Genomic DNA, 12,604 nt, shown 5'->3' with positions numbered 1-12,604 from the left:
GCTCTGTAGGAATACAGGTCCTTATTAAGTTACAACATACCCATGATCACTCTCCTAGTGTCTCTGTGTCTTAGAGGCAGAGCTTCTCTTCACTGGAGATTGAAGCAGTGTTTCACATGGGATGAGGAGCAAATGAGGAGATGCATTTTTTTCCTCATCAACTTTTTTCTCATGTCTGTCTAACAGTTCTACTAAGAGCTAATTTTTTGAATCAAGGCTGCCTTCCCTGTGTTCTGAAAGGCTGTGCCCACATGGAAGTGTCTGTGTGGGTGGATGGAGCCCCTTAGAGACAAAGTGACTGTGCTGCTGCCCCCCAAGATCAGCTTTTCCTCTGCCATTTTCCCTTTGTTGCTTTTTTGAAGGTGATCAGTAACAGCAAAACCTGCCCCTTAAGTAGTTGGCATGGTTCTAAAGAGCTGAGAAAAGAATTCATTGTGTCCTCTATGTAAAGAAATTTAGTGGCTCATGGAAGGGAAGGAAAGAGAAAAACCAAATTTGATGGGACTTAAGAAATTCATTACTTTCCAGTTTCTTCTCTCTTATGGGCATCTGATGACCTGGGTACTATTTTAAAGTTTCCTCTGTTTTTTTTTTTTTGGCGGTACGCGGGCCTCTCACTGTCGTGGCCTCTCCCGCTGCGGTGCACAGGCTCCGGACGCGCAGGTCCAGTGGCCATGGCCCACGGGCCCAGCCGCTCTGCGGCATGCGGGATCCTCTCGGACCGGGGCACAAACCCGCGTCCCCTGCATCAGCAGGTGGACTCTCAACCACTGCGCCACCAGGGAAGCCCCTCCTCTGTTTTTTTTGTTTTGTTTTGTTTTTTGTTTTTTTTTTTTTTTGTGGTACGCGGGCCTCTCACTGTTGTGGCCTCTCCCATTGCGGGGCACAGGCTCTGGACGCGCAGGCTCAGCGGCCATGGCTCACGGGCCCAGCCGCTCCGCGGCATGTGGGATCTTCCCGGACCGGGGCACGAACCCGTATCCCCTGCATCGGCAGGCGGATTCTCAACCACTGCGCCACCAGGGAAGCCCCCCTCCTCTGTTTTTAAAATGATTTGACAAGGGGGCTGGTTCAGCGTCTTTCATAGTCTAATATGTGTGGTTGTTGAATGTTTAATTGATGTTTGCTTCTGTCTGTCAGGAGCTTGGGGCTGAGGTTGTTTTGAAGATGTTTGTTAACTGGGGGTTTACAGGCTTTTCATTGTTATTGCTGACCTCTCAGTGATTGTCATTCTTCCATCACCACACAATTTCTTCTCTAAAATGACAGGAATTCAGATTACCTAAAGGTACTTGCTAGGCACACTGTAAGCAAAACACTTATTAAGCAGTCTAGAATGAAACAGGGGGTTTATGCTGATTATGAACATTGACTTCCAAACACAGAGTAGTTGCTGATGAATTATCACTACACTAATATTTAGAAATAAATTTCACTTATAAACCTGCTGATATTTAATTGGTTTACTACTTCCTTTCTAAAGCCTAATGAATTAAAGATATAGGTTTCCTTCAGAGACTTGTCAGTGAATGGTAGCTCAGCATTAGTTTTATATATATATATATATATATATATATATATATATATTTTTTTTTTTTTTTTTTTTTTTTTTTTTTTTTTACTACTTATTTTATTTATTTTATTTTTGGCTGCATTGGGTTTGGGTCTTTGTTGCTGTGCGTGGGCCTTTTCTCTGGTTGCGGCGATCGGGGGCTACTGTTCGTTGTGGTGTGTGGGCTTCTCATTGCAGTGACTTCTCTTGTTGCAGAGCACAGGCTCTAGGCACGCGGGCTTCAGTAGTGTGTCACATGGGCTCAGTAGTTGTGGCTCGCAGGCTCTAGAGCACAGGCTCAGTAGTTTTGGTGCATGGGCTTAGTTGCTCCGCGGCATGTGAGATCTTCCTGGACCAGGGCTCGAACCCGTGTCCCCTGAATTGGCAGGCAGTCTTAACCACTGTGACACCAGAGAAACCCAGCATTAGTTATATTAATGTTTATTTGTGGATCACTTTTCTTCCGTGTACCTTAATGCCCTTTGTAAATGTTTTTGGAAGTGTGTTATTAATGGAAAAATTTGAATTTTATTACTAAATCATTTCATAGCTGCTCTTTGCTTTAGTTGTCTTGAGAGGCTAAGTACATGACCCATCAGGACACACACACTCATTATTCCTGTGGTTTTTAACTGAGCAGTTTTAAACTTAAATTCTAGTTTTCCAAAATTCTAAAGGATCCAGTTTGCTTTGTTTTGTTTCTGTTTCTGTTAGGGAGAACATAGAGATTCTGTTTCAAATTGTGTCTGGACCTTAATAAGAGATTCCAGTTCTGAAATAGTATTTGTGTTGAATAATTAGAGACTTGTGTTTCCTTCTTTTTTTTAATTTTGGGAGATGGGAGGAATTTTAGGATGACCTGATTCTGGATGTGATTGTCTAAAACAGTTTGTCTTATAAAAGATTATTTATCTTGTACACCTCTCCCCCACATTTTATTATTTAAAAAAGCCAAGTATACCAAACAATTGAAAGAATTGGTGAATCTTCATGTTAATATTTTGCTATATTTGCTTTATCACAAAACAATCCATCTAGCTTTCTTTATCTTGTTTTTTTCTTTCCACTCAAGAAGAAATAACCTTGGTAATAGTAAAGTGGAGAGAGACACAGATAGACAGACATGCATAGTGCCTGACACATAGTAAATGTAATAGAGCTGGTTGGCAAGAGAGAGAGCGAATGTGAATGAATGAATAGGACATGCTTCAAGATTTAGGATACAAAGAAGCAATTCCCAGCTAAATCCCTGCCATTAGGGCCTTAGTGTTGGGTTAGGAGGTGAGAAACCAAAGAAGGCAAACACTTTGCCAGGTAGCTCATATGAAGCCTTCGGTGAAGGTCAGCATGGTTAGCATGGCTACTGGAGTTCAGAAGAGGGAATATGATCCCAGAAGACTGAGGCAGTTGACAAAGGCTTCTTGGAAGAAATGGAGGTGGAACTGGGCCAAGAGGTAGGGCAGAGCCTGAGAACAGAGATGTGGGCACAGGGCATTCTGAGCCATGGGGAGCCTGAGGCTACCTACGTATTTGGGAAGAATGACAGTGTGATAAATAGCCAGTTGCCTGTAAGCACTTTATTCAGGTGATTGGAGAGTGGACCATCTTCCTTGTAGTGCTCCAAGGCAGGGCCCACTCCTTATTCCCTGAGCACTCCCAGTTACTCCTGCTCCAGGGCTCCGCCTTTTCTGCTCACTCTGCCTGGACTCAGTCCCTCCAGATGTTTGTGTGGCTCCCTCTTCCTTCTGGCCTCTGCTCAGGAAGAACTTCCCTGTTCCCCCTCTATAAAATAACAGCTCCTTCTGGCACACACTAGCCAACTAGCACCCTCTAACATACTTTTTTCTTCTTTCTACTGTGTCGCCAAAGCCTAGTACAGTGCCTGTTATTATATATACATGTATATGTATATATGTAGATATAAAGAGTTGGTGCTCAGGAAGCAGTAGATGCATGAAGGAACGAACAAATGGGAATTCTGAGGTGTATAGGGCTTTTGGGCAAGAAAATATCTTAAAGGGACCAAACAAGCAGGTAAGAGAAGCTTGAGCTGGGCAGAGAGTCACCAGAATATGTCTTAGGGCCAGTGCCCTTGTGGGGAAGGTTGAGATTTGGGTATGGTTAGCTGATCTGCTTAGAAAAGCTCCCAGGGAATTCATCCTTGACATTTTCTCTTTGAAAAATACATGTTCCTAAGTGAAGCCTTTGGTGATTCTGATGCCTCTTGTTCTCCTAGGATCCCTGCAGTGGACCATGAGACGGTAATGTCCACTGAGGACCTCTGGGAGCCATGTCAGACGAATCCACCTCAGGGAGCGATCCAGACCTGGACCCAGATGTGGAGCTGGAGGATGCGGAAGAGGAGGAGGAGGAGGAGGAGGAGGTGGCAGTGGAGGAACATGGCAGGGATGACGAGGAAGACCTGCTGGATGGTGAGTGACTCTAGTGAGTGACAGAGGTTGCCTTATCTTTATTCTAATAGAATTTTTGCTGAGACAACTTGGTGTTGGCAGTTGGATTTCTTAGGTCATCATTCATCATGAGAAGGCAAAGACGAACACAGCAACAATGAACTTATATGCTCTTCCCCAGGAAATAAATTGTTGTTCCTCTATATAAGCCTCACTTTAGTGCTGGAAGGACCTTTAGCATTCAGAAAACTTATTGCATCTCCTGCAGTGCTGCTCTGCCTCCCAGCTACTTCAAGTGACTATAAATTGCTCCTACTGGGAGAGAATTGCCCCTCTGTAGCTGGTGGACCCCTTCTGGACTCCTATTTTCTTTTCTTGGCTCACCTTTCCTCTGTCTCCAGCTTGTTGAAGTGGCATTGGACTTTTCCTTTTCATCGTTAGTCTAATGTTGGGTCATCTGGCCAGCCACACAGCTTCTCAATTAATTCTAATCTTTCATGGCATAGGATTTGGTTGTAAGCTTCCTGTTGACCTAGGAATAAAGTTTCTGTCTTTTTGTAACACACCAATATTCAGTTTTATACCTGAACATTGCACTGGATCATCATTGCTTGGATCTTCAGGAGCCTAGGAAGATGCATTCCTGCCATTCTCCAGATTCCAGGAGAATGAGCATCTATCCTCTTTGTTTGCTGATGTTACTGTCTTCAGTTCTCATTCATCCTAACAGCTGCCATATGGTTCAGAGATCAATTTTCTGTCATTTAAACTGTCTAGAGGTCTCTGCCCCATTTCCAGTTTACCTCGGGCAGGAAATTACCATTTCACTCCCCCACCCCCCACAACAGCATCTTCTGCTATCCACTGCCAGCTTATTCAGCTGGAGTCTCCCCACAGCTAGTTCTGCAGTTCCCGTCTATAAAGTAGAATGAGTAGAAATAGCAGAAGATAGTGATGTGAGGATATATCATCAGACTGTCTTGCTTGCCTCTCATGGTTCTTTTTTTAAAATAAATTTATTTATTTTATTTATTTTTGTCTGCGTTGGGTCTTTGTTGCTGCGTACAGTCTTTCTCTAGTTGTGGCGAATGGGGGTACTCTGCATTGCAGTGCGCGGGCTTCTCATTTCGGTGGCTTTCTTGTTGCAGAGCACGGACTCTAGGCACGCAGGCTTCAGTAGTTGTGGCATGCGGGCTCTAGAGCGCAGGCTCAGTATTTGTGGTGCACCGACTTAGTTGCTCCGCGGCATGTGGGATCTTCCCGGACCAGGGATTGAGCCTGTGTTCCCTGTATTCGCGGGTGGATTCTTAACCACTACGCCACCAGGGAAGTCTGCTACCCTTATTCTTATGGAGTTTGCAAGGAAAAGCCAGATGTCCCACTTCTTTTCCTCTGGTATTTTTTTACTTCATTACCTGTGCTGATTTCTCTGCCGTTTTCCCGGTTCTCCAGTAGGGGTACTGTCCCTAGGAAATCACTGTTCTGCTTTCTGCCCTTGATTAGTTTATGTTTTCTAGAATTTTTGTATAAATGGAGCCATATAGTATATTCATTCTCTTTCTCTTTCTGAGAGTCTGACTTCTTTCACTCGGCATAATTATTTTAAGATTCATCCGTGTGTGGGACTCCCTTGGTGGCACAGTGGTTAAGACTCCGCCTGCCAATGCAGGGGATGCGGGTTCGAGCCCTGGTCCAGGAAGATCCCACATGCCATGGAGCAACCAAGCCCGTGCACCACAACTACTGAACCTGTGCTCTAGAGCCCGCAAGCTACAACTACTGAGCCCACACACCACAACTACTGAAGCCCGCGTGCCTAAAGTCCGTGCCCTGCAACAAGAGAAGACACTGCAATGAGAAGCATGCACACTGCAATGAAGAGTAGCCCCTGCTCGCCACAACTAGAGAAAGCCTGTGAGCAGCAATGAAGACCCAGTGCAGCCAAAAATAAATAAATCTATAAAAAAAAAAAGATTCATCCACATGTATATATCAATTGTTCATTCATCTTCATTGCTGAGTAGTATTCTATTGTATACATATACTGCAATTTGTTTGTCCATTCCCTGGGTTTCTTTTTTGGGGGGGGGTTCCTTTTTTTCTTTTGTTTTGTTAATACAAATAAAGCCACTATGAACATTCATTTATAAGCCTTTGTATTGACATGTGCCTTTATTTTGCTTGGATAACAGATTCTGTCATCTCTATTGGCTATCCAAGTCATGGGGACAATGGAATCAGAAGTAAGAATAGAACCTGTTTATGTTTTGCTAGAGACCTCCCTTTAGATGAACCATTAACATCCAGCAAATCAGATTAATCATCTGTCCATGAATCCAAGTGACTATTCTCCAGCCTATAGACCATCATTTATTTACAAGACTATCAGAGTAGACTTGGTCACATTCATTATTTGAAATCAAGGTCTTGTTAGAAAGGTACCTAACAGAGTCTATTAGGAGTCAAATTTGCATAAAAAGCTGTGTAGCCCAGTAAGTATTAATGCCTAAAAGAATGGTAGGTCTCAAAGAGAGCATGGGGCACCAGGAGAACTATACAGTATGTGAGAGTGGCAAGGGAAAGGAATGCATTCAGTAATTCAATAATATTTATTGAGCTTCTACTCTTTGGCTAGGCATGGTCATGGGCATTGGGAATACAGCAGGGGATAAAAATGCCTCTCCTCATGGGATTTTCATTTTAGTAGGTTGAGACAGATGATAAATAAGTACATAAACAGTATGTCAGAAGGTGTTAAGTGCTATGAAGAAAGGGGAACTGGGTAAGGTATGAATGTGGGATGATGCTTTTTTATGTCGAATGGTCAAGAAAGACTTTACTTGATTAGGTGACTTTTGAGTTGAGCCATGGAGGAAATAAGGGAGCTAGCCTGGTGGTTGTCTAGAGAAAGAGCATTCCAGGCAGATAGGATAGCAAGAGCAAAGATCCAAAGGCAGGAGCTTTCTTGGTGTGTGGAGAAATCGGCAAGGAGCCAGGGTAGCTGAAGCAGAGTGTACCAGGTTGAGGGTGGTAGAAGAGAGACCATGGGGTCAGACTGTGTGGGGTCTTATTCTGTGAGGTGGGAGCCATTAGAGGGTTTAAACAGAGGGAAGATCACACTGGCTGATATGTAAGGAACAGGCTGTGAAGGAGCTGGGGGCAAAAGCAGGCAGGTCAATTAGGAGGATACTGCAGAATTCCAGGCAGGAGGGATGGTGGCTTGGTGGAGGTGGTAGAAGTAGTTGGATTCTGGATATGTTTTGAATATGGAGCCAATAGAATTTGTTAATGAGAGATACAGATTGTGTCAGAGTAAGAGGGAAGGTAAGGATGGATTCCAAGTTTTTATTGAACAACTTGAAGATGCCATTTTCTAAGCTTAGGAAGATTAGGGGAGAGGTACAGATTGGGGACAGAGAAGAGTTTGGTTTTGAAGACATGTTAAGTTTGACATGTCTTATGCCTCCAAGTTGAGATGTCCAGAGGGCAGCTGACTATTAAATTGAAGTTCAGAGGAGAACTCTACGTTGGAGGTAAAAAAGTGGGATATATCTGTATATAAATGGTACTTAAATAACGGGACAGGATAAGATTATTCCAGGAATAAGAGAAATTAAAGAGAAGTGGTCTGAACAACTAAGCACTTGGCAGCAGAGGCAGGGAAGGAATGAGGATGATCTAGGAAAGAAGGTTGAGAAGAAATGGCCACTGAGAGGAGACCCAAGAGAAAAGTGTTACGGAAGCCAGGTAGAAAAGAAAAAATCATTTCAAGGAGAAAGTGATCAACTGTGTTAGTTAAAGGCAACCAATAGTCCTGGTAGTATGAGGACTAAGAATTGACTGTTGGATTTAGCAGTGTGGGGGTCCTTGGTGGCCTCAATCAATTTCAGTGCAATGATAGGGACTCAAACAAGAACAGGTGGAAAACAGGTTTTATCTTTTTAACTTTTTGCCAGTGGGACTGATCAGGTAGGGAGGGAGAAATTGATGGTGCAGGAGAGATTGGGGGCAGTCCATACTTGTTAAAAAGCCAAGCTGTAACTGTGGTCTATGAAAACCTTTGCCTCAGCACTTTAGTGTATGATAGAGAGAGGAACACCCCACAAGACAAGGCAACCATCATCTAAATTTTGTGGTCTTGGGCAAGTCCTTGATGAGCCTCTAGGTTCTTTTCGACAAAATGAAATCTGCAACCTGAATTCTAGATCTGTTGTTCTCTTGTTCTGGATGAAGACAGGGAAGAATGGGCATGTTTTTAGGAACAAAAAGGAATCACCAAAACAAAAGGGCTATGAATCAGTCGGGGGAAGCAGTTAGACCATGTGACTGAATGCACTAAGACAGGCAAGACAGTGTTAATAGCATTCTATTGAATTTCAGCATTTTGTTCTCAACATAGATGACAAGCAGCATTCCTTAAATTACAGATTCAAGCCAGGTCTTTTTTTTTTTTTTTTGGCTGAGCCACACAGCACACAGGATCTTAGTTCCTGGACCAAGGATCAAACCCATACCCTCTGCAGTGGAAGTGCAGAGTCCCAACCACTGGACTGCAGGAACTCCCTCAAGCCAAATCTTTTTATTCTGTATTTCTCTCTTTCTTCTCCTCTTCCCCAGAAACTTGTGTCACTTTTTCCTGAGACAACTTGAATATCTGTTGTTGGACTGATTTTTCAGAATAGTTTATGTCAGAGTTTAGGGTGACCTCCATGTTAGAAATGAAGTAGTCCTGATTTTGATACTTGTTCCTGTCCTCCTTTTCTGTGTGCTAGGGTTAGGGAGACAAAGGGGCAGAGAGTTTGGGTGTGCTGGGGGCAGAAGATTGTTTTATAAACCTGCATCAGAAAAGCATGTCAGACATTGACCCAGTTGTTCAGAGTGACTTTTTTTTTTAATACATGTTACATTTTATTTTATTTATTTATCTTTTTGGCTGCATCAGGTCTTAGTTGCAGCACGTGGGATCTTTGTTGCAGCACGCAGGATCTTTCCTTGCAGCGTGCGGGCTCTTAATTGCGGTGTGCAGGCCTCTCTAGTTGTGGCACATGCATTCCAGAGCATGTGGGCTCTGTAGTTTGCAGGATGCAGGCTCTTTAGTTGAGGCATGTGGGCTCAGTAGTTGCAGTGCACGGGCTTAGTTGCCCCGTGGCATGTGGGATCTTAGTTCCCCAACCAGGGATGGAACCTGCGTCCCCTGCATTGGAAGGCAGATTTTTAATCACTGGACCACCAGGGAAGTCCCCAGAGTGAATTGTAGGGCCTTTAACATTCCTTCCCAACAATCCAGGGAGTGGGAGTATCTTATTGTGGTTTTACTTCGTATTTCCCTAGTTACTTAAGATGAGCTCTTTTCCACATGCTTATGATCATTTTCACTTTTGTGAAGTGCCTGAACTCATGTTTTTGACCATTTTTCTTTCTTCCACAAATTTCTTATTGTTTTATAGGAATTCTTTATATCCGGATGTGAGTCTATTTTTTTTTTTTTCTGCGGTATGCAGGCCTCTCACTGTTGTGGCCTCTCCTGTTGCGGAGCACAGGCTCCGGACACTCAGGCTCAGCTGCCATGGCTCACGGGCCTAGCCGCTCCGTGGCATGTGGGATCTTCCCGGACCAGGGCACAAACCCGTGTCCCCTGCATCGGCAGGCGGACTCTCAACCACTGTGCCACCAGGGAAGCCCTGTGAGTCTTTTTAATATACACACACACACATACAGACACACACATACACACAGCTTTCCCATTTATGTTGCTTGATTTTTCACTCTCTTAGTTGTGTATTTTTTGCAGTTTTATAATCTTTTTTAGATTGTATTTTTGATGATCTATAGATGTTTTAATTTTAATGAAGTCAAATTTATCATTTTTTCCCCTTTATGTTTAGTGCTTTTTGTGGTTTAAGAAATATTTGTCTACCTCAAGGTATGAAGATATTCTCCTGTTATCTTCTAGAAGCTTTAATGTTTCTGAACTCTGTTTTCTTCCCTCATAACTTTCAATGAAATGGGAGTAGAGGACAGATTGTGCAGGGTGGTGGCTAAGACCATGGACTCTGGAGCCAGATCAACCACCCGAGTTCAAATCCTGTCTTTACTACTTATAGCTTTGTGAAACAAGTTTTTTCATCTGTAAAATGGGAATATTTGTAGTATCATCTACTTAATAGGGCTGTTTCAAGGGCCTAATGGGTAATATTTGTAACATGAATAAATCTAGCTGAAGTATAACAAGCATTGCTGGTGAGCTGGGCCCCAGTGCTTTTGGGAGCAGAGCTAGTGACTAGAGAAGTTTTGGATGGACTTGGGCATGGCTGGCATGGGGTAGGGTCCATATCTAGCAGGGCTCACCACAGATCTGTGCTGAGACTACAGCTATTCCCAATTGCTGTGCCTGCCCTGACTTCGGAGTTACCCAGCAACCCTCCCGAAGAGAAGGTTTTTCAGTATTTTTTAAATCATCTTCTGAAGTCTTCACATAATCTTTGGTCCAATTTAGAATACAGAAGCAGAATGTGCCAGGTTTGTATGAAGTTCCCTAAACAGCATACCATGAGAGACAGCAGCAGCTATTAATTTTCTCTCTGCAGCTATACTGACAGGCACTACAGCTTAGCAGTTGGGCACATACTAAAATAAAAAGGAAGAAACCTAGAGAGGGCTTTCTGGAGGCTAACCTTTAAGTGGAGACCCAAAAGAGAGTATGGGTTAGAATTGTCATTAGAATCTAAAACATAACTGTTAGATGAAGAAATGGGGAAAGACGGACACAGCCTCAGCCAAGGCCTAGAGACCTTGAGAGTACTGTGCTTTTGAGGCTAGAGAGCAGGGAGTAGAGGGTGTGTGGGTGCAGGGAGGGTGTGGTTGGAGGGAGGTACTTGCTGGTCAGAAGGAAGGCTGGATACTAGCAATCAGAAAAAGCCTTAAGCATTTTAGATTTTATCCTAAGGGTAGAAGGAACATTTTAAGGTATTTTAGAAGATCCTGGGTGGGTGGAGACTGTGACATGATCAGATTCAGAAAGCTCTCTTTCTGCAGCAAGCAGCATGGATTGGAGGGGGAGTCATCAGAAGGCGGCAGGGGTGACCCTTTGGAGGCTTGTGCCAGAATCCAGACCAGGTAGTAAAGTGGTATGGAGAGAAGCAGAGTGGGATATTTAGGTAATTTCTTCAGGCACAGAATTTGTGATTGAACATGAGAAGATGAGAGGTTTTTTCCTTGATGGTGATCATATATGGTAGAGGTCTATAGCGTTTCCCTGTGGGGTGTAAGGTCCTGGGAGAGCCACTGCTGAATGCTCTTCCAGCTTAGAAATGTTGTACTTACATTCCAGCCACTCTTTTAATCCGGAAGCAAAGATGCAGTGTGCTCTCAGATAGATGCATATTTTCTTTGCATTTTCTGTGGCCCTAAGGAAAAGATCTGTTTTATATCTAATGTGGTCAGTCAGAAAGGGCTTTACCTGTCTTTCTCTGACCAGAATTTACTCTCCAGCCTTTTGCATTCATAGAGTTAACATTTAAGGTTTCAATTAATGAGACAATTCAGGAGGTCAGTGACATGCAGTCGTTTATTATTTTGCCAAGGCATGACTTTAAATGATGCTCTCTGGGGTATGGGAACTGATAATTGAGCCCTGCCCTCCACAGCATCTGCTCCTCAACCTACCTTGTTTTCTGCTCTCAAATCAGAAATTCTTATCCTCAGTAAGAGTCTGAAGGGATCATTTAACTGTTTCAGTTATATGTGAATGCATTTTGTAGAGGTAATTTTGTGCTACAGGTATCTTTCTTCTCTCTTGCCTCCTGTGCTTTCCCAGAATGATATCTGATGCTCTGCTTGTGAAACCCTAGTCTTTGTGTACAGCCCTTTCTCAACTACTGAATCCTTCTGGGATTGTGTGTGTGTGTCTGTCTGTCTGTCTGTCTGTCTGTCTGTGTTTTGTGGTCATAGCCTCAGTGCTTCAAAGCGTTCATCAGTAGAATGAAAAAATAATCTGAGTTGTGTTGATTTCCTCCCCCCGCTTACAGGTTACTAGCATGCTTTTGTTTGTTCATAGGACCAGTGTTACTGTCTTCTACTCTTTTAGGTTAACAGATACAACATTAACAAATTTTGGAAGATTGTCACCTTAGTGTGTGTACCCAAGTCCTCTCTCGAATAAAAGCAGCAGAATTTGAGCTGTTGGTGTTACTCTTTCCCCATTCCCTCTTAAAAGGGACAGCACTTGTGTCCTCCTAGTTTCCTCTTGCTTGTTGTGGACACCCTTACATGGGGCCCTAGTGAAGTTTGCATGTTTTGCAAAGATTTGTATGTTATTCTGTGCTTCCATCACCATTTAAAATGGATTTTCAGATGGGAGAGTATGGAGCTTTACTTGCCTGAGCTCCAGAGGGAAGGGCTACAATACCCCGAAGCTGCAAGCAGGCTTGTTCTCTTCATTCCTCTCCTAAAATCTTCCCTTTGTGGGTGCAGAGGTCCTGTTAATTCTAGCCTCCTTGGGAGAGGCTGCCAGTTGGAGCCCTCAGGAAGAGCAGGAAGCCCAGCATGGATTGACATGGCCCTTGAACCAGCTCCAGCCCTGACACCTCTCTCAAGCAATTGCAGCATCCGGTACCACTTTACTCCCTGTAGTGCTGAATGG

At 43.6% G+C, this 12,604-nt stretch overlaps 1 protein-coding gene across 5 annotated transcripts in view; it reads left to right on the top strand.

The window, feature by feature from the left end:
- RAD54L2 (RAD54 like 2) overlaps window positions 1-12,604 on the top strand; it is a 97,717-nt gene that overhangs the window by 43,182 nt on the left and 41,931 nt on the right. For all 5 annotated transcript variants that reach the window (XM_059075256.2, XM_067044043.1, XM_067044046.1 and 2 more), the window contains exon 2: window positions 3,789-3,984. In XM_059075256.2, the coding sequence (XP_058931239.1) occupies window positions 3,843-3,984 (142 nt within the window). In that variant the 5' untranslated portion in view covers window positions 3,789-3,842. The remainder of the gene's footprint in view (window positions 1-3,788; window positions 3,985-12,604) is intronic.

Source organism: Kogia breviceps, chromosome 10 (assembly GCF_026419965.1).
Source record: "Kogia breviceps isolate mKogBre1 chromosome 10, mKogBre1 haplotype 1, whole genome shotgun sequence".
Lineage (NCBI taxonomy): Eukaryota > Metazoa > Chordata > Mammalia > Artiodactyla > Physeteridae > Kogia > Kogia breviceps.
Note: the sequence above shows the minus strand (reverse complement) of the source record. Positions and strands in the feature narration are given on the sequence as shown.